We start from the raw sequence: 20655 nt of genomic DNA, 5'->3' as shown, positions 1-20655 counted from the left end.
CGGCCTCAATACTCAGTGGGATACGAAACACAATTGAATTCTCCTTGGTGTAGGAGATGAAGAAAAGGATGGATTTATATCCTAACTAGAGCTAAGGCTGTGAAAGACGGTCAGAAATGCCGTAACAATGCCCGCCGGAAAGAATCATCCAACGTCCCCGTTGGCTCCGTAAAAGTGCAAATGAAAACAGAAATGGGGCTCCCCCTGGCCTAGTTGATGGCATAGTCCTCCTCTTGGTTCACTGATTCGTCGTGGACTGAACGGGCTTCGCCCTGGTCGTCTGAGGCATCAACGTTGCCTTCGTTGATTGGATCTGCTTACGTAGTATTGTCATCGTCCCGGTTATCTGAGATGTTGTCCTGATCGATCTGATCGTCGATTCGCTGTGCGTGCGAGGTCTCGTTGTCCTGTACCTATGAGGATTCGTCACCTTGTTCTTCCGTCCGCGCCGACTGCGCCGAATGCCAAGACGTTAGTTGGTCGTCGTCGCTCATGAGAATAGGTTCTTCCTGTTGCGGTCCTTGCGTATTCTCCAGGGGCGTGCGTAGACGAACTTTGTCGAGAACCGATCGTAGGGCACGTTTGGCGATATCGTTGTTGCGGGCATCCAGATGCGAAGTGAAGGCGTCGTATCTGGCTTCATAGATTGTTTCTGCGTCCGCTAAGTCCTTGGCTATGTGTACAATTTGTCGAGCGTGAGCGTCGAGCATTCCCCGAACGATTCTAATACGTTCGGCGTCTTTCGAAATTTGATCGATCTCATCACAGTCCATGATGAAGTCGTCACTGACTCCTCTGGTGACCCGTCGGATGTGCTTTGTTGGGGACCTTACCGATCGCGGCCAGGTTTCGGTAGATGTTCCTGTAGTCAGAATCGCTCGACTCTTCGAAGACCCTTGTCCTGGATCAAGCCTCTGTCTCTTGACGACCCTGCCATCTTGAGGTCGACGTGTCTTGTTTAGGGGAATCGAGCGTACTCTGGAGAAGTCTAAGAACTCGATGCTCTCGGCTAGGCCTTCTGAGTAGTCGGCCAACACCCGCTTGGCATACTCGTTGGTTGCCTCGATATTTCCTGTGTATCGAGCAAGTTCTGCGTCGACCTTGGAGGGCTGCTGTGGAACGGCCGATTTGGTGACAGCTCGCCCCCGAGCCATGTCACAGTCTGGCGAAGTGAACCATGCAAATGGGGGAATAATAAGAGATGGTGCAATGAATGAATGATATAACAGTGTAACCAGTTGAAGAAATTGCGAACTTGGAATAAACGCAGAGAAGCGAAGTATGAATAAGTAAGTGTTGGTCAATTGGGGTTGTTGGGGGAAGATCAATAGGAAGTGTGATTGGTTCGGAGTTGGTGAAGTGGTGAGGTGAGGTTGAAGAAGAAGATCAATGGGATGTATGAGTTGGTTTCAATTGTAAGTGAATGAGAGGATAATCAGATATACCGTGAAAGTATGGTCCGTTGTTCAATGAAGGAACTGTTGTGGCTACTGGCGAAGAGGAGAGAGAGGAAGAAGAATCTATGAAGAGCAGGTATTTATACCCTGAATCTGGCAAACAAGCGCTCAGTCTGCAAGCAAGCAAGGCCTATAGAAATAGGCATGGGAGATGGGATCATCTAACAGGAACAACTTGAGGTCACACCAACTCTTCGGGGCGAGAGAGTTGTTGATTGCGCTGTTGATCTTCGTAGGCTTCGATCAACTGGGGCGTATGAATTTGCACATTCGCCGCTGACCTCCATACGTCCCAAGCTGGGCCATATTTCGACGTCGTTGCAAAAATTGCAGGTTGTTTTTTATTTGCATTGAACCCACGAACTGACAATGCGTGCCATCTGAGACCCCAAGATTACAATATTAGGCAGGTGGACTACGCCAAGCATCAAAGGTTATACATAGGAAAGTCTCTTACACAAAGTATGCCTTTTTCCCCCTTTTCTGCCGTCTAGCTAACAAGCTGAGAAGGGGGAGACAATATCTATGAAAACAGACATCTGAAAAGACTGACTGGGGGGTTTATTCATTGCATTGCATGAAAATCCGCTTTGGGTTTCAGCTCGCGCTAACCAGTCCAGCGTACCATGTATGGCCCCCTCGCACTTTGAGGAAGGTATTAAATCTCTGGTCTGATGGCTTCAATTCAGTCAAATGTCCCTCGAATAGTAGTCTGATCTAGCGGTATAGACAAATCTCCTGCTTCATAATATTGTCTTAATCGGAGGAATACTCTTGAAATTCGTCAAGTTTATAGTCATCATAAGCGAGGGAGTTTGTTCTCTCGTTGGGCTAACAAATGTACGATCTAATGCTCTATAAATCGGGCTGGGTCTGCATGATAATGGCAAATGTAGGATTAATGCCCTATGTATTCAATTTGGAGCATTGGCCTTGCAGTGTATTTAGCGTGTCTTCATCTATTGGCTGTGAAAGTAGTGACATCACCAATTTCAGCCGAAAAGACAGAGAGATGACCAAGTCATCAGATACAAATATCTCGGGAGGGCGTCGAAAGCAACTAGGATCCCTATTCTCCCTCAATGTATGCAGTAAGGGGTATGTGGCATGATCTCTGCACCCGATGAGAAATTCCTAATAAAGCGGGACAATTCCAATCTTTTACACTATTGTACGAAGTACAGAAGGTGCCAAGTGTGTTAAGACCGTTCCGACTCTTGTCGATCTGGTCAAAGGGTTCGGAAGTATGAGGTGTGTGTAGTGTACGTCAGTAGATAACTATGTACCTACTTTGTAGAAGTATGCCCGATTTGGGTAATCCATAAACATATATCATTAGATACAGAAATGAATATATAAACATGTGAATATATAGGTCTAAAACGATTCACGTGTTAATAATACCCTTGTTAATATGTATGGAATACTGTCAACCCGTGCGCTTTTCGCCACTTCCTTATCGGAGGTGCGTGGTAGTATGGACCCCCAGAAACTGCCGACTGGACTTCTTGTCTGGATCCAACCCATCGGGTAAAATTAGAGGATTCTCTTTCTTTTCCCCTCCACCAATTTAACCCTTTTTCTTTTTTTTTCTGGGTTTTATCGATTCAATTTCGGCTGTGAATCAACTGGGTGATCATTGCGGGCAGTCTGTCTCACATTTTCCGAAGTGGCATTACCTGCGCCCGTTGCGCCCCTTGTCAACAACAGCCCCGCGAATCCTCTCCCACCAACAACCCACCTTGACCTGGCGCAAGCGCACCCTTGAAATTTGAGCCAGCCTTGCTCTTTGCCCCTCGTCAGACCTGCCATCATGGATGGGGACGAGCTAATCGCCTCGGTCTTCCGCAAGATCGAGCGGGAGAAGGCCCTCATCACCGCTGCCAGTAATATGCGGCAGTCGACCGATAATCCCCTCGTGCAACAGAGAGTCGATGCCAACATTCGCGATGGTCGCAAGAATATCGCTTACCTGGAGGAGAAAATGAGAGAATTGCAAATCCGTCAGATGAACCAGGAAGGTGGCTCACCCGGCCAGCGTGGAGGCCCGGCCCCCCGCCCAAAGACGGATACGCTGGCGAGCAAGGTGACGGTCACTACCCTCAGGGTGGCTCTGGCTCGATGCCCTCCGGTGCCCCATTCGCCGACCCCCGACCTTATGCTCCGATCCCGAAGGCGAGGCCCAATTACACGAAGCTAGGTACGTTCTTGAATACTGCTCCCGCCAAACCCTTCGAAAAATGCCCCTCTGAGCTTAAATCGCTTGGAATGCTAATATGAATGGCTATGTCTTAGATCTGATCAAGTATGACACTCCGTATCTCGGGCCGAAGATCCAACTCATGCTGTCTCAATTGGAGTTCAAGCTGAGCGTGGAAATGCAATATAAAGCCGGTATCGAAAAGATGGTCCGCTTGTACCAGGATGAGGGCGACCGGAAGAGCCGAGCTGACGCCGAGGGCCGTCGCATTGAGAGCAACCAAAAGATTCAGCTTCTAAAGCAGGCACTAAAGCGATACGAGGATCTCCATGTAGATATCGAATCCGCCGATGCGCCAGACGGTATGAAAAATATAGCATTTTTGCTGCGAGCATAATACGACATGGTCACTAACTGGTGTGCAGATGAGAGTCTTAGTAGTCCGAACATGCGCAAGCCGCTGACGGGTCTGCTGACAATGCGCATCCATGCAGTCAAGGACGTGGACCATGCGGCCAGTTCGCGATTTTCTCGAGGACCAGAGACATACATTGTCGTCAAGGTTGAAGACACGATCAAAGCGAGAACCAAGGCCACCCGAAACGATAAATGGTTGGATGAAAGCTTTTCCATGGATATCGATAAGGCAAACGAGATCGAATTGACTGTTTATGACAAGTCGGGAGATCGCCCAGTACCAATCGGTATGCTTTGGGTGCGCATTTCTGACATCGCAGAGGAGATGCGTCGCAAGAAAATCGAGACGGAGCTCAACGCATCTGGCTGGGTATCTGCAGATAAGATGGGCGATAGCGGATCCCCTCGACATGACCACGCCGGTTCTCCTATGGGCTCTTCACATGGCCCTAGCTCCGGAGGACGCCCGGGCACCTCGGGGCATGGCGCACATGGACACCACGGTGGCGAGAGCTCGAATGCTCCCCCGACTGTGACGATCGATGCATGGTTTGCCCTGGAGCCGGTTGGCCGAGTTCAGCTTCAAATGAGCTTCGGTAAGACTAACCCGCAGTAACCCCAAAAGAAGCAGCCTCATGTGCTAACTGGATATAGCCAAACAATTGAAGGACCGCCGTCCCTTTGACATTGGTCTTAACCGTCAAGGTGCCGTGCGCCAAAAGAAGGAGGAGGTTCACGAGAAGCAGGGCCACAAGTTCGTCACCCAGCAGTTTTACAACATTATGCGCTGTGCACTGTGTGGAGAATTCCTCAAGTATGCTGCCGGTATGCAATGTGCGGATTGCAAGTACACTTGCCACCGCAAGTGTTACCCTAAGGTTGTCACCAAGTGTATCAGCAAAGCCAACTACGAGACCGATCCGGACGAGGAGAAAATCAACCACCGCATTCCCCACCGATTCGAAGGCTTTTCCAACATCTCCGCGAACTGGTGCTGCCACTGCGGCTATCTGCTTCCCTTTGGACGCAAAAATGCCAAGCGCTGCTCTGGTAGGCAATATTACTGGCAACGCAGCTTATTTCTAATCCATGCTGACCCCCTTTATAGAATGTAGTCTTACGTGTCACGCTCAGTGCACTCACCTTGTGCCTGATTTCTGTGGAATGACGATGGAAGCCGCCAACCAAATTCTCGAGACATTGATTCGCACCAAGCATCACAACAAGTCTGCCTCTGTTAGTTCTGGCCTCAGCAACCGTACCCTTCGAGCAGGCGGTCCGCCGCAGCCCTCTCAAGACAACGCAGCCCTCTCCTACCCCCAGAAGCCGATGGAAGGACCCTACGGGGCTATTCCTAGACAACCCTCCGCAGAAGCGGTAAGCGCTGCCACTAACTCCTTCGTGACTCCACAGTCACCAACTGCTGCTGCACAGCGCCAACAGATATCACCGAAATCGCCCACAGGACCTGCCGCTGCCGCTGCCGCCGCCGCCGCAGCTACTGGGCTACGTGGCCCCCAGCAACCCCCGAGTATGCAATTTCTGATCATGCGTTGAAGAGAGAGTCTTGGTACTAATCAAATCTTAGCCGAAATGGGCCGTCCTATGCCGCCACCCCAGGCACCCCCGCAGCCTCAACACGCCCATTATGACCCATCCGCTTATGCCAATTTCCCGCAGCAGCCTCCGCCCCAAGCTATGCAGAAGGTGCAGCCTGCTGCTTATCCAATGGCACCCCCTCCGCAGCCCATGCAGCAACAGATTCCCCAACAACAGCAAGTTGCACCCCCTATCAAGGACGACGCTGCAGCGCAGGCAAAGGCTCGCATTGGATTGGATCACTTCAATTTCCTTGCTGTTCTCGGAAAAGGTAACTTCGGAAAGGTCATGTTGGCTGAAACAAAGAGCTCCCGCAAGTTGTATGCCATCAAGGTCCTGAAGAAGGAATTCATTATCGAGAACGATGAAGTGGAGAGCACCAAGTCTGAGAAGCGTGTTTTCCTGATCGCAAACAAGGAACGTCACCCATTCCTTCTTAACTTGCACGCTTGTTTCCAAACGGAAACGCGTGTCTATTTCGTCATGGAGTATATCAGTGGTGGTGATCTCATGCTGCACATTCAGCGTGGCCAATTCGGCCTCAAGAGGGCACAGTAAGTCCTATGCTTAGTCTTTGCCCGGTTTCGAGGGTTGGAAATGCTCACATATTGTAGATTTTATGCTGCCGAGGTCTGCCTGGCACTCAAGTACTTCCACGAGAACGGTGTCATCTACCGTGACTTGAAGCTCGATAACATTTTGCTGACCCTGGATGGTCACATCAAAATTGCTGATTATGGTCTTTGCAAGGAGAACATGTGGTACGGCGGTACAACCAGCACGTTCTGTGGTACTCCTGAATTCATGGGCCCAGAAGTAAGTGGGATCAAGTTTGATTGTGTCTTCTTGAAGTACCGATGAGCTAACTTTTGTTATAGATTTTGCTGGACAAGAAGTACGGACGGGCTGTGGATTGGTGGGCGTTTGGTGTTCTCATCTACCAGATGCTTCTACAACAGTCTCCGTTCCGTGGTGAAGATGAGGATGAAATCTACGATGCCATTCTTGCCGATGAGCCTCTCTACCCCATTCATATGCCTCGCGACTCCGTGTCGATTCTCCAGAAGCTGCTGACTCGTGAGCCCGAGTTACGTCTGGGTTCCGGTCCAACCGATGCCCAAGAAGTGATGTCTCACGCCTTCTTCCGCAACATCAACTGGGATGACATCTACCACAAGCGGGTTCCCCCGCCATTCATCCCCACAATCAGCAGTCCTACCGATACCAGCAACTTCGACCAGGAGTTCACCAGTGTGACTCCAGTCCTGACACCTGTACAATCTGGTAAGATATTCTTTGGTTCTTTTCTGTGCTTGCTGCGAGATGAACTGTAACTAACCGATCCTTTTTATTTAGTGCTTTCGCAAGCCATGCAGGAAGAATTCCGTGGATTCTCTTATACTGCTGACTTTGCTTGATTCCACCGATGTGTGATCGGGATAATTATTGCTTGCTTGGACACCTGTCACGAGTTGTTGACGAGGGTGTCAATTCGGTTCATAGGGGGTTTAATGCCGACACGTCCGGTTTCTTCAGGGCGCCGCGGGTCTCCCTCCCTTTCCAGCACTTCTTGATCTTCAAATTGCTTCAACATACCCAATCGCAGTTTCGTTTTAAGTGCCGGTGTGGACCGGACCTCACTGACATGCTTCGACCGCCGGATACCATGGTTAATGAACCCTCCAGGTTGCTTTTGCTTTCCCGATTTCCTTGTGTGCTTATCTAAATTGCTTGCTCTATTTTTCCCCTTTCGAGTTCTTTTTTTCTGTTTAAGTTTTCCTTCCGACTGGTCGGGTTTATGACTCTATTCTATGTCGGGCATTTGATGTCCAAAAAGTGGAGAAGGGACGGGTTCCCATATGGGAACTGCGTGATATGGTTTCAAGAGAGTTTGATGAGAAATGACGAAGTTTGAAGATCTATGAAGATACCGTAGGTCCCGTCCCGTAAGGGACTCGTGCGTGTTATGTCCGGTATTATGTTCTCGCGGTTCGTGGTATAGAGAGAAGGAGATACAAATACGAACTAATCTATCTCATCTGTCTATTTTGTAGTTGGATCACGGTTTTATATGCACTTGGACACATATAGATGCACATGTGTATATCAAATTCCGGGATGCGACTGCCTGCCCTACCTCGTTCCTTCCTCTATTGCGAATACACGTACACGTTTATTTTGTTTACCTTTGTCCTCTTCTCTTCTTCTCTTCTTTTTTCCAATGTACCAGATCTTTTTGACTCTATCCATCCAGCCTCTTTTCTTTGTTCCAGAAATAGATCAAGCTACCGAGGTCTCTTTCAAAGATGCTGCCAAAAATTAAACTCCTGTTTCGTCGGGGCTCTCGGGTCTTGAGTAGACCTGCTGAGCCCGTGCCTTTGGGCAACAAAGAGAACCTGCTCTCGGGAAACAAAGAACCCTCGTGCCCGGGCAACAAAGAACACACCCCTCAGTCCACTCCAAAGGTGGGCCAACGGCCGTCGAGATTACATCGCATCGAGAGATGGCTCCAGAACGTTTCTCACCCCGTTTATGGGTCTCCCATCAACAGGGTGCGACCCAAAGTCGATAATATCGACTTTCACATCCACTTTTCTGATAGTTTGGAGTCAGGACCCCCTCCGGCCTGGTTTAATGAGACTTGGGACAACGATCCCGAGATTCAACCTTTCCTGTGGGAAGACGAGATTTTCCACGACCCCATCAACTCACGTCCTTCTCCCTCTCCTGCCACCCCGGTCCTGCCACAGCCGGCGGTTGCATCCCCTCCCCTTCACCATCCCGAGGAGCCGGCAAGCTCCTCGTCGCTGAACACCATGCCTGACACGGTTGCTCAGTTCAGCGCACAGGGTCGGGTTGTAAGTTCGTCTTTATCATTGCTTATCCTATCACTTTGACCTCAGTTACCTCGCTCTCACCAGTTCACTACTCACTTGCATCTTACTGACTTCCATGCTAGGTGACCTCAGCCCAAAAGCGGGCCTTCTTCCCCGATGACACGGAGCCTCAGAGCCCGACTAAGCGAGTCAAACTCGAGCCAGAGGGCTCTGCAACAAAGAGCAAGCGGCCCGAGGACGACGACATCAGTGAGGACGACAACTGGGACTCCGATCCGCCCACCTCGCCTGAATATAAGATTTCCAGTGCGAGTGATGGTGATGACAGCGACACCAGCGACGCTGCTTCCTCACCATGCGTGAAGCGAGTAAAGAGGGCCGCTTTGCATCCCTCAGTCAAGAAGGGCCACTCCATTAACCCCAAAGCTAGAAAGAATAGGAAGAGGAAGGCATCGGATTCGGATAGATCCATGTCTGAGCCAAGTGACCTCGACTACGAGAGCGAGGAAGAATACTTCATTCCGACAGGAGAGCGCGACGAGCTGCTCAATAATAAGCTGACCCGGGAAAGGGCAAAGCGCCTACTTGACGCTGTGGAACTGCCCCAAGGCCACGACCTGTCACCAGACGAACAGCGGACTGCCCATCAACTTCTTGCTCGTGGCTGCATGCCAACTATCCACAGACACTGGGAGAAAGATTTCTCCACCCTTCCAGAGTCACTGTTCTTTTCTGGGAAAGAGGATGAAGCTCAACGTAACGAATCTAACTTTGTCCTTGAAAACGATAAGTGTTCCGAGTTTTATGCGATCCGTGCATTTCAAGAACTTTTAAAGATATGTGGCAATGTGAGGGACTACTGCAATATCCTTGACCTCTGTCCTGCAGTCTACATCAAGAAGTCAACAGAGAAATACCTGCGTTGGGCATTGAGCGATGCCGGTGTCAGAGTCCAGCCGGACACACCCCCCGTGCACATCATCTACAGTAAATATCAGGACGAAGAGCCAAAAGAAGCCTTTAACAAAGTTGCCAACGCATTGAAGAAGCTATCAGATACCTGGCAGAGCCAACTCGCTGCACCCCACGATGGCGAAAAAGCCTGGCCGGCATTGATGGGGCTCGTTATATGCGGACCTGTTCTTTCTGTCATCTCTCTCGATACCAATCCCCATCCGCAAACCCTAACACAAGGAATCAAGTTCCTTGGTCATTTCGACCTTGCAGATTTTGATAATGATGTTTGGAATACCCTAGCTGTCGCGATCATTGTCATGCACATCAAAAGGACTGTGACCAAACTCGCGAAGGCCTACGATAACAGGTTCGTGGCCTCGATCTCTGATGACCCTACCATGGTTTCCCCGGATCCTGATCGTTAATTTTCATCGTGTTACCCCGAGATCTATGGGATTCTCTGGCTGCAATCACTTTTGCATGCCACAAAGAACCGAACCCTCGAGATATATATATCAAAATAAACCATTTGGGGGGGGGGGGGAAACAATATCCCCTGGACTTCCAGGATTCGCCCACAATCGAGAGACTGGGGTTAATCAGACGTGATACTCCTTGCCATAATCATTCCATGGTTGATATACATGTCTATGATGGTACGATTTCCCGAGGATTTTTGAACCCTAATTGGCAATTTAGCGTGGGAAGTTTGAGCCATGTACAATTAGTTTATTGGATGACGTGCTTTAACTTGTTCCTTTGTACAACATAGAAATGTAGATGATAGGTTCACGCCAAGTCCGAATGCTCATGTATGTCAGTGGAGCTGAGTTCATGCCTGAAGCAACTATTGCCAATGATGAGTTGCCGTGACCAATGTAAGGATTGATTCGTCAACTCTCCACTTTTATTGATTACTTGTTTTCCCACTCTGTTCTTAAATGATATTTGAACCATCCCTGTCATTGTATTTCGATATAAAGAATAATAAACTGTGTTGTTGGGAATCCGGAGAGTGTTTCCCAGTTTCTTAAGAAAACCAATCCTCCAAGATGGTCTCCGAAGAGCATGGGGCCACAGAATCCTCCCCTTTGCTACGCGACATCGACACAGAGGCAGCAAACAAATCCAAGAAGTCAGGATGGCGACAAGAATTAGCAATTATCTCGCGATACTCGGCCCCTCTCATGATATCGCTCCTACTTCAACATGCATTGACCGGTTCTAGCATCTTCATGGTGGGCCATCTGGGGAAACGAGAAATCGGGGCCGTGAGCTTGGCCAACATGACTGCCCAGATCACTGGATATTTTGTCTTCCAAGGGCTAGCAACATGCCTGGATACTTTATGCCCTCAAGCATATGGCTCAGGGAATTTGACCATGGTCGGCCTTCACGTTCAACGACTGACGCTTTTCATGCTTGTCCTCACAATCCCAATTGGAGCTATATGGTGGAATGCAGATCGAATATTTCTCCTCATTCTACCGTCTGAAGCACAGGAGACGGCTCTTCTCGCAGGGCTGTATCTGAAAATTGCCATCGCGGGCGCTCCCGGCTATGCCTGCTTTGAGTCCGGAAAGCGATTTTTCCAGGCACAGGGATTGTTCAGTGCGAGTCTGATAGTTCTGTTGATATGTTCTACGTTGAATATTTTCATGGGCTGGTTATTCGTTTGGGTATGTTATTCAATCTTAGAACTCCCCGAGCCATTCACTGATATCCCTTCTTTTCCAGAGATTGCAATGGGGCTTCATCGGCGCGCCTATCGCCGTTGCGGTCGCAAACAGTCTTTTGCCGGTCTTTCTGGCGCTCTACGTCATCTTCATCAAGGGCTCTGAATGCTGGCACCCCATTTCTGCTGAAGTGTGGCGTGGCTGGGGTCCAATGTTGCAGCTTGCTATCCCGAGCTGGCTAATGATCGAAGCCGAGGTCCTCGCATGGGAAATCATGACACTTGTTTCATCCCGTCTAGGTACGACCGAGCTCGCTGCCCAGGCTGCTATATCGACACTTTCAGACTTTGCATTCCAAATTTCGTTTTCCATCGCTGTTGCTGGTGGCACTCACATTGCCTATCTGATCGGATCTGGCTTCCTCCAGCGTGCGGCAACAGCAGCCAAGGTTTTGATTTGTGCTAGCTTCGGTGCTGGTATAACGAATATGCTTGTGATTATTGCTCTCCGGGGAGTCATTCCGGGCTTATTCAGTGATATCGGTGAGGTCTGGCACTACATCTTCTTCTTGCTTCCATTGGGTGCTGTCCTTCAAATCCCCGACGCCGTGGCTACTTCCCTCAATAGCTTGCTGCGGGCTGTGGGACGACCGGATATCGGTAGCTATGTTCAGCTATCGATCTATTACCTAGTGGGGTTGCCCTTGGGCATTGCTTTCGCATTTGGCTTGGGCTGGAGCGTTTTCGGGCTATGGTGTGGAATATTTATCGGCCAGTCGATCATTGTGTTGATCGAGGGCTTTTATTTCTGGAAAATGGTGGACTGGGCGAAGGCATCCCGAGAAGCGGGAGAGCGGATGTGAGCATGGAGAGAGCTTCTCGAGATTGAGCGACGGGATAGCTTCAAAAGCCACAAAATATATCATATCATGCACGACGAATATAAAATAACTTTTCTCTCTTACCTGCTTGTGCATAGTAGATCTACAGGAGAACTCGTATGGGTAAATAGCATCCAAAGAGATACCTGAAAAGGCATTAGTGAACGAAGTCTTCAACTTTTTATATACTTAGGCGTCACATGACCGGTCCCGCTGTTGACGCTATTCCCAACACTCAATCTTCAAGACTGCATCACCCAGCATTCCACCATGGATGCCGCCGAGGATAAAGACGTGAAGCTTCAACGGGCCTCTGGGGATTTGGTGTCCGAGTTTTCGGCAAAGCTGCCCTCGCTATTGTGGAGAGCCCAAACTGGGACTCCCCTCCGCACCCCACGTAAATGGGCGCAGGTCACCAAAACAGAGAAGCTTGTCAGCCTTGTAAGACCGCACCGCATAGTTCTCTCCTAATTATATCTTTGTTCTCATTTACTAATGATATCTACAGCTTGAACCCTTTCAAGAGTGGCCTCAACTCTTAGATCCGCATTTGCAGACATTGCTGCCTCCTTTAGTGGACGCTTTTCTAGCATATCTGATCAAGCATCGCACCCAGTATGGCTCTGTTTCGGCGAAATCATCCCAGGCAGGAGATCTATATCCCCTACCAAGAGCTATCTGCAGGTTACTCTACACTTTCTGCAAAGTCCGTGGCGTCAAAGTGATTAGCAGGTTCTTGAACAATGAGCCGAAATATCTTGATTCAATGCTTCGAGCCTTTATCGAATGGGATGCAGTCCGGCCATCCAATTCTGAAGAACTGATCGAATCTGATTCCCAGCGACTCATCTGGGAAGAACGCTATGTGATGCTGGTCTGGCTTTCACATCTTCTGCTTGCTCCTTTTGACTTGTCTTCTTTATCGTCAGATAACATTCCGGTGCCATACGACAATCTGCAACAGTTGACTTGGCTATCATCCGAGACTCCTATGGTTGCCAGATCGCTTCTTTCCTTGTCGTTGTACTATATTGGTGCTTCGGGCAAAGAACGCGAGGCAGCGACAGCGCTTTTGGCACGTTTGGCTTTGCGTGGAGACATGCAAACTCTCGGTGTGCTCACAGGTTTGACGAAGTGGGCATTTGCTATAATCCAGCCGACGGAGAACGTTGAATCGCCCTCTGTCTATGCTTGTATTGGGGTCCTCACATTCATTGCTCGCTTGGGCGCATCAGGTCAGGTAGATGACTTTGTTCCCTTGATCAATGATGTCTTCCAGCAGACCCTCAGTGTATTTCAAGGGAAGTCTTCAGTATCTGCGACAATCCAGTCTTCAGCGTTGGCCAGAAAGATTGTTGTTAAGATCCTTCGCAACATCACAGTCATGGCCTTATCTGTGAATGAGCGAGGTGACGGCCGTATCACGCATGATCAGTTATCGACCATATTGGAAGATGCAATCGATCATTTCTTGGTCTCCTTGGCCGACAAAGATACGCCCGTGCGATTTGCCGCGAGTAAAGCACTCAGCATCATCACATTGAAATTAGACCCAGAAATGGCGACCGAGGTCATCGAAGCGGTCATTGGCTCTCTGGGAGAGAACATTCTCTTCGAAAAGGACGATGGCTCCCTCCTGACGCCATTTGAAGCACGGAAGATTGGCACACACACCCTTAAACGTAATCTCAGTGCAGTCGATGCCCAGCGATGGCAAGGATTAATCTTGACACTGTCACATTTACTTTTCCGCCGGGCACCTCCTATCCACCAACTCCCTGAGATTCTTCAATCACTTGTGTCTGGTTTGGGCTTCGAGCAAAGGTCTTCTACTGGTGGCTCTGTGGGAACTGGTGTTCGAGATGCGGCATGCTTCGGTATTTGGGCCATGTCCCGAAAGTATACGACACGAGAACTCCTGGCGTTGCAGCCCCAGGTAGTGGCGTCGCAATCTGGCCAGAAAGAGGTCGATGTTCTGCAAAAGCTGGCTGTGGAACTCATCTGTGCTGCTTGTATCGATCCATCTGGGAACATTCGCCGCGGCTCGTCTGCTGCGCTACAAGAGTTGATTGGTCGTCACCCAAATACCATCGCGCAAGGCATTCCCCTCGTGCAGGTTGTGGATTATCATGCCGTTGCACGACGTTCTCGTGCACTAAATGATGTTGCTAAAGCAACAGCCTCTCTGGATCAGATTTACTGGAGTCCGCTTCTCGACGCTTTGATGGGTTGGAGAGGTATTGGTTCTCCAGATGCCGAGTCCAGAAGACATGCGGCTAAGTCTATTGGAACTCTGAGTACGCAGGAACTGTTCAAGACCATGAATCTGGTCCTAGATAAATTGCTGCATATGTTCTCCAGCATCTCTCGGAATGATGTGGAATCACGACATGGCTGTCTGCTGTCTATTGCTGCCACGGTCGATGCTTTTACTTCCCAATGGGAAACATCAGCAGAGAAGAGAGATATCCCGGAAGCCAGGGCTGTTTCCTCTCAAGTGGCCAATATTTGGGATATCTTTGGTTCTGTATCAAGCCCTACCGATGATGACTTGACCTTCCAGACTTCACGCCCCGAGTTGACAGCAGAGGCATCATCTTGTTTGATCGCCTCGCTCTCTCGGTCTACCATTACAGCAGGTCTGGCTCAACCTTTAGAGCCACTTCTGAATCGAACGCTTCAAATCCTGTCCCTCTGTGTTTCTCGAAGTGATGATGTCTCGATTGAAACCTCTTCAACTGCCTTGGCACAGCTGTTTCCTCTGCTATCGCCATCAAAGCAGGAAGAAACTGTGCGTACTTGGTTCTCTCATCTCCGTAATTCATGGAGATTGCCGACAGGTCGTGGTCAAATTCTAGCACTCGGTACAGTGTTCAAGCAACTCGGAGCACAAAGTGATGTCCAAGAAAACATCGTCACCGAGATTGTTCGTTACACCGGGAAGGAAGAGCTCATCGAGAAACGAGTGGCTGCTGTGAAGTGCTTAGCCACCAGTATCTTGCCCTATATGGGTATGTTGAATATCTCTTGTTTATTGGCTGGTAATCAAATGGCTAACAAAATCTTAGCTGCCACTGATACAATTGCGAGTAACTTCGTCGAATTCTTGAATGATTATACCACTGACAGACGAGGCGACGTTGGATCTCTTATTCGGGTCGAGGCAATCCAAGCAGTCGGCATCTTGGTTCAAAGACAATTGGACTCAACATCACGCTCACCACTTATTCAAAATTTGGTCGGGTGTCTTTGCCGTCTTGCATGTGAAAAGCTCGACAAAGTCAGATTACAAGCATGGCTCTCTCTACAGGACTTCTGGGAATCAGCAGGGGATCTGCCTCCACTTGAAAGGTAATCAATTCCCAATAAAGCAATCATTTTATGACGGATGCTAACAAAAACAGGAAATTCGAACACTTCAGTCATGTTTCGTCACAAGAGTACTTCGCTCAGTTACTTACTCTACAGGATATTGACTGGCTTCGTCTTCCTTTGTTACAAGGACTTGCAACCTCTGCTATCTCAGGAGCAGAAGGTCTTGTCCGGGCATCGCGCTCAGCTCTGACTCAGTTCCTCAATACCCAAGCTCAGCCCCGACGCCAGGAGATATTGATGGTCTTCCTGCAGGACCTTTCCACGGTACTGGGTGACAACCTTCAAGATGACCGTTTTGCCATTCCTGCCGTCGAGTTTATTGCATTTTTAATTGACAGCTACATTCCTGTTATCCCGGAAGCCTCAGATCCATGGTTTGTGAACTCGTCTTTTATTGCTTATATATCTACACCATCCCCTAACATCTTCTTTCTAGTTTCCGGAAATTGTTCACGCTAGTCCAGAAAGCACATTTCAGATCCGCAAATATAGCTCGATTGGAAGCTGCCGTCAAAGTCTATGCGGCATTATCAAGGATTGACTCATTACGAGAGGGTGTTTTGAAGAAGATGACCGGACTGCTTTTGCATCCTTTCCCAAGGGTACGTTGGACCTCAACCCATGGATTTATGGTACTGACAGTTCGCTTTCTAGGTCCGATCAAGCGCTGCAGAATACCTGTTTGTTGTGACAGACTCTGAGATTGCCAAGTACGAAGACTGGTCTGCTTCGCCTAAACAGCTGAAGCCCCAGGTGGATAATCTGAAGGTCACTTTTTGTCTGGAGGGGTAGATAGCAGTTCCACAGAAATGCTGTAGAACTTACATATGCATTGAATTAATAACAACAGCTGAAAATATAATATACAAAGCATGTATGGACATGGGGTGTAAAATCTTCGGGCTTTGGTTGTGATGAGTACTTGTAGCCGTTGAGCCGGTACTTGCACTTGTGCTAGTACTTGTTGCGGTTGCACTAGGCTTGCTCGAGTGATCCTCCGCAAAGAAGTCAAATATGTATTGCGTCGCGTTGAATTCATACTTGCCCAACGGGCACTGTGCGGCATTCCGGGTAAAGTCATCATTGCCAACAGTACTTGGCCAGCAATGGCCATTGTCATTCTCGCGGTAATGCTGAACAATGCCTTTCAGCCCGTTACAGTCCCAAGAAGCATGCTTCACAGTCGGGTCATCAAAGATAGTCTCATTGCTGGTCGGCTGCGAACTGTCCTCACATCCATTTCGAGCCGCCCAGGCCTGCAGGACATCAATGACAGGCAGCTTGGAGTTCCCGTCACCATCGATAGGCGCGGTCGTATCGACCGTACCATGGAACTCCAGGAAAGGATACCCCTCATCCCGCTTAGCGGGGGCGCAGGGCCCGACACCCTTCATGTCGTCTGTGTCATACCAGGCGCCGCTGACAGCCGCAAAAGCCGCAAACCGGCTTCCAACCGTGGCGTTGCAGGCAATGACGCTGGCGAAACCGCCACCATTGGACTTGCCCGCCACGTATACTTTGCTTGTGTCGATGCAGAGGGTTTCTTCCATGTGCGTGAGCAGATCGTTGGTGAAGTCTAGATCGTTGGGGCGCGATGTGTCTGCAGAGGGGCTGGAGAGCCAATATCCATTCTTGCTGTTTGGGTAGATGGCGATTCCGTTGGGGTTGAATTCCGGGTTTGAAAATTGTGACAGATCTTCTTCCTCTAGCATGTCCCGCGACGCCCCGTGGAAGGAGAAGTAGACCGGTGTTGGCGTGTCCTTGTCATAGTTGGCAGGGATGAATAATCTGTATTCCCGGTCGGAGTCTGGAAGGGTGAGGGACTCGCTTTTCCCTGCTTTTGGGTACTTAGAAGGTATGTCTTGGCCGCAGCCTGGGGTTTTGGCTATGCTGATGCCCGTAAGAGCCGCAAGGGATAGTAATGTGAGGCGCATATTGTTTGGGGCGGGTGCCCAGGTCGTCTAGTTTGAAGAATACATCGAATTTTATGAGGAATTGAGGGATTGAGCAATTGAGCGATTGACAGGTACGAGGTACACAACCCCCTTAGCCTGAGCTTATACGGGGCACAGAGGTCTCAGTTGGGTGGATCCAAGGCACCCGCCAAGATCAGGACCACGGGTGTCCCTTAAAATGGTCTTATCTTTCAAACCTTACATTTGCGCCCAACGCTTAAAGATTGAGCTTGATCTTCTTGATCTACAAACCACCCGACCTACCTAGGTAAGTTTTCGGGTATGATAATCATCTATTAATAAAATGAGCAGAAACCGATCGAGAATACAATATAGGCAAAAGTTGAAGATGATCTATTTCTTCGTGAGTGATTATTAGAAATGTAATCCTTTACCTCGGGAACTTTATTTTTCTTCATAGATTGTGCTTCACCTATAAACGGGACGACCTAATTAAAGATAATCATCAATGGATCCATTTTCCATCACATTTCAAACAGGAATTATGTGTGGGGCTTACTTGATTATAGGGGCACTAGTATCGCCATTATTACGTTGAAAAAAAGAAAAAGCAAAAATTAAAATATAATAATAATAAAAAAAGAAGTGCATCATCCGTGAATCGAACACGGGCCTCGTCGATGGCAACGACGAATTCTACCACTAGACCAATGATGCTAGTTACATGGAAGATGAGCCATTGTTATGCATCATACGTCTCTTCCACTCCCAATTTCATTTGCTCCGCCTCAAGTCAACCAGAAGCTCGACCTCGCTGGTTTCTAGAGCTCCAACAGTCGCAAACATGGCAGCCGTCTCTACAGCTGGCATTTCTCCGAATGCGACGTGAGTACTATATCTGCATAATTGATCTTCATGCTAACAAGCCTTTACAGAGTATATGTGCGCCTGTCCCTCCCCCTCCATCGTATCACCACTCCGCTCCCGCATTATCATACTGACGGATTCCTTTGCACTGATTAGGTCAAGAATCTAGACGAGCGAATCAAGGTTGAACAGTTGAAGCATGCCCTGGAGGAGATCTTCTCCGAATATGGCACCATCCTAGAGGTCGTCGCAAAGACCAACCTGAAAGCTAAGGGCCAGGCCTTCATCGTCTTTGACAACGTCGACTCTGCTACCCGCGCTATTGAGGATATCAATGGCTTCGATCTCTTTGAGAGGCCCATGGTGCTGGATTACGCAAAGACGCCGAGTGATGCGACAGTCCAGCGGGAGGGCGGCAGCGACGAGCTGGAGGCTCACAAGCGGAGACGTTTAGCTGAGAAAGGTACGTTGAACAGACGCTGGCGCACTATATGCAAAGACCCAATTTATGCTAATAATGGTTGTTTCATAGAGCGCAAACAAGCCCACGAGGCCCTCGAAGCACAGAAGAAACTCAAGCGTCCTGCTGCCGCCGTCGAACCCGCACGCCCAGCCAAGACCACCAAAGGTGCCGGCCTCAAGCCTACCGCTGCTGCTACCACCGCTGTCGTTCCAGACGAGTACCTCCCACCCAACAAGATTCTGTTCTTGCGGGAACTGCCGGACGACGCAACCCAGGAAGGTCTGTCTGCTATCTTTGGCCGGTTCGAAGGATTCCAGGAAGTCAGACTGGTGCCCGGTCGCAAGGGAATTGCATTCGTCGAATACGAGGCCGAGGCTGGAGCAATCAGCGCGAAGGAGGCTACGTCTGGCATGCCCATGGGCGACCAGGGCAAGGCGATTCGCGTTACCTACCAGCGACAGTAGTCGTGGGGTTTGTTGCATCCTACAAAATATCCCGGTCTCGTTCTTTCTGGCGTTTGGAAGGTCTTGTCTCAAGTACATGTGTATTAGAAATATGGAGAGCTTTATCACTGTCCACTTGCTGTCGCAATGTGTCAAGATTGCGTATCACATGAAGTTCAATATTTCCCAAAGTAGATGAAACGAGCCACAGGGCTAAAACGAGTATGAGCATACAAAGTGGTACATGTCACGGTCAAAAAAAAGATGTCAACAAGAAAAGAGTATCAATACGAAACAAAATAGCACTCTAGAAAATAACATCGTTGTCTTCCTGATCGCCCAGAACATCTACCGTCTCTTCCTCTTGAACGGGGATAGCAGTAGCAGCAGGTGCCTTGGGGTTTGCTGCTTGCTTTTCTGCTGCCTCTTGTCGGGCTGCGAGGATCTCAGCGTCCGCGGCAGCAACGTCCCTCTGCTTTTTGTTTGAAACCTTCTTCAAGCGGTAGAATTCCTCTCGGTCGAGCTCATCGAGTTCGGAGTTGATGTCTTTAGAATGGTTAGCCTGTGCAAGGGACACTCGAAGTAGACGGTACAAACATTTGATAGTGTTCTCGGTTCGAGGAATGATAACATGCTCACTGTTGAAGATATGTTAGTATCCGGAACAAGGACCGAGTCCACGAGGTCTGTCTTACATTGCATTTACTATATCACGCAAGTTAGTTACCAGCCGTACGCCGTCGCAGTCCATGAGAAAATGACTTACCTCTTCGGTTGACAACCTTGATCACCTCATCCAGAATCAGGAAGGCAGTCTGGCACACTTGGTGAGCGATATCCCAATACACTACATATATACCATGCATACCTGTAAGCTTGCCAGTTCCACCAATGTCTCCACGGCCCGTGCGTATGTCTCCCGACAGCGTTGAATCTGCTGTCCTCCCTTTCCTAGACCTGTCAGACCGAAGTCATTGACACCCTCCTGCGTGTAGCTTTCAAATGTAGGCAGAAGAACACCAGAAACGTTCTCTTGCTTGGCTCGCACGCGGAAACGAGCTTGCTTGGCGGACTCCTGGATCTGGTAGCCGATATCTCCGCCTACCGCATAGCTCACTTCCGCCAGCGAGAAGGCGGCAATCTGCATGACCCGACCCATCTTTTGTTTGGCTTCATCGATGCGGCGTGTGATGTCTGTCGAAGTATGATTAGCGCCTCGATAAGGTGGGGAACGGGAATGTGTCGCATCATACCTCGGAAACGTCTGTCGAACAGGATAGAGGGTTAGCATATACTCTTAGAAGCAAGAAAGGCATAGGAATCTTACTTTGTTAGAGCTTCACTCTTTCTCTTTAGTAAACTATGGCCAATTTCCGCCCCCTTCAGCTTGTTCTTCATCAACCCCAATGATTGGCGAGTTGGGAATACTGCCTCTCGGCCCTGAACAGAGGTCAGATCAAGTCAATATGAGAGTTCAGTTCCACAATAAGCTCACCACAGCGCCGGACATGATTGCAGTAGAACAAAGATCACAATATAGTCCTTGTTGTTCAGCTAGAGCAACGCGG

General features: G+C 49.2%; 9 protein-coding genes across 9 annotated transcripts; 5 read left to right on the top strand and 4 right to left on the bottom strand.

Annotated features, from left to right (window-relative positions):
* Positions 1-413: 413 nt before the first annotated feature.
* N7471_006107 (uncharacterized protein) lies at positions 414-1154 on the bottom strand (the record flags this gene model as incomplete). Its single annotated transcript, XM_057278826.1, has 1 exon — positions 414-1154. The coding sequence occupies one exon, from the start codon at positions 1152-1154 to the stop codon at positions 414-416; it is 741 nt and encodes a 246-aa protein (XP_057138436.1).
* Positions 1155-3270: 2116 nt separating this feature from the next.
* Positions 3271-7091, top strand: pkcA (protein kinase c; the record flags this gene model as incomplete). The annotated part of the gene is made up of 11 exons (XM_057278825.1): positions 3271-3543; positions 3564-3657; positions 3753-4019; positions 4083-4670; positions 4729-5124; positions 5183-5451; positions 5488-5605; positions 5663-6227; positions 6288-6489; positions 6552-6957; positions 7030-7091. The coding sequence occupies 11 exons, from the start codon at positions 3271-3273 to the stop codon at positions 7089-7091; spliced, it is 3240 nt and encodes a 1079-aa protein (XP_057138435.1).
* A 47-nt stretch (positions 7092-7138) lies between these two features.
* On the bottom strand, positions 7139-7341 carry N7471_006105 (uncharacterized protein; the record flags this gene model as incomplete). Its single annotated transcript, XM_057278824.1, is given in 2 exon segments — positions 7139-7258; positions 7270-7341. 2 exon segments carry the CDS (start codon positions 7339-7341, stop codon positions 7139-7141), a joined length of 192 nt encoding a protein of 63 aa, XP_057138434.1.
* A 638-nt stretch (positions 7342-7979) lies between these two features.
* Positions 7980-9892, top strand: N7471_006104 (uncharacterized protein; the record flags this gene model as incomplete). Its single annotated transcript, XM_057278823.1, has 2 exons — positions 7980-8531; positions 8633-9892. 2 exons carry the CDS (start codon positions 7980-7982, stop codon positions 9890-9892), a joined length of 1812 nt encoding a protein of 603 aa, XP_057138433.1.
* A 627-nt stretch (positions 9893-10519) lies between these two features.
* On the top strand, positions 10520-12005 carry N7471_006103 (MATE family efflux transporter; the record flags this gene model as incomplete). Its single annotated transcript, XM_057278822.1, has 2 exons — positions 10520-11146; positions 11205-12005. 2 exons carry the CDS (start codon positions 10520-10522, stop codon positions 12003-12005), a joined length of 1428 nt encoding a protein of 475 aa, XP_057138432.1.
* A 288-nt stretch (positions 12006-12293) lies between these two features.
* On the top strand, positions 12294-16190 carry N7471_006102 (tubulin-specific chaperone D; the record flags this gene model as incomplete). Its single annotated transcript, XM_057278821.1, has 6 exons — positions 12294-12464; positions 12532-15034; positions 15092-15374; positions 15428-15772; positions 15835-16000; positions 16053-16190. The coding sequence occupies 6 exons, from the start codon at positions 12294-12296 to the stop codon at positions 16188-16190; spliced, it is 3606 nt and encodes a 1201-aa protein (XP_057138431.1).
* Positions 16191-16219: 29 nt separating this feature from the next.
* On the bottom strand, positions 16220-17332 carry N7471_006101 (CE1 family esterase; the record flags this gene model as incomplete). Its single annotated transcript, XM_057278820.1, has 1 exon — positions 16220-17332. The coding sequence occupies one exon, from the start codon at positions 17330-17332 to the stop codon at positions 16220-16222; it is 1113 nt and encodes a 370-aa protein (XP_057138430.1).
* An 826-nt stretch (positions 17333-18158) lies between these two features.
* N7471_006100 (U1A/U2B'/SNF family RNA-binding protein) lies at positions 18159-19108 on the top strand (the record flags this gene model as incomplete). Its single annotated transcript, XM_057278819.1, has 4 exons — positions 18159-18199; positions 18250-18256; positions 18338-18644; positions 18714-19108. The coding sequence occupies 4 exons, from the start codon at positions 18159-18161 to the stop codon at positions 19106-19108; spliced, it is 750 nt and encodes a 249-aa protein (XP_057138429.1).
* A 286-nt stretch (positions 19109-19394) lies between these two features.
* N7471_006099 (H(+)-transporting V1 sector ATPase subunit D) lies at positions 19395-20597 on the bottom strand (the record flags this gene model as incomplete). Its single annotated transcript, XM_057278818.1, has 8 exons — positions 19395-19633; positions 19685-19725; positions 19783-19792; positions 19854-19902; positions 19956-20281; positions 20341-20351; positions 20415-20527; positions 20583-20597. 8 exons carry the CDS (start codon positions 20595-20597, stop codon positions 19395-19397), a joined length of 804 nt encoding a protein of 267 aa, XP_057138428.1.
* Between the last annotated feature and the right edge of the window lie 58 nt (positions 20598-20655).

This window comes from Penicillium samsonianum (genome assembly GCF_028829775.1).
Source record: "Penicillium samsonianum strain IBT 33392 chromosome Unknown utg000003l_segment0_segment0, whole genome shotgun sequence".
Lineage (NCBI taxonomy): Eukaryota > Fungi > Ascomycota > Eurotiomycetes > Eurotiales > Aspergillaceae > Penicillium > Penicillium samsonianum.
Note: the sequence above shows the minus strand (reverse complement) of the source record. Positions and strands in the feature narration are given on the sequence as shown.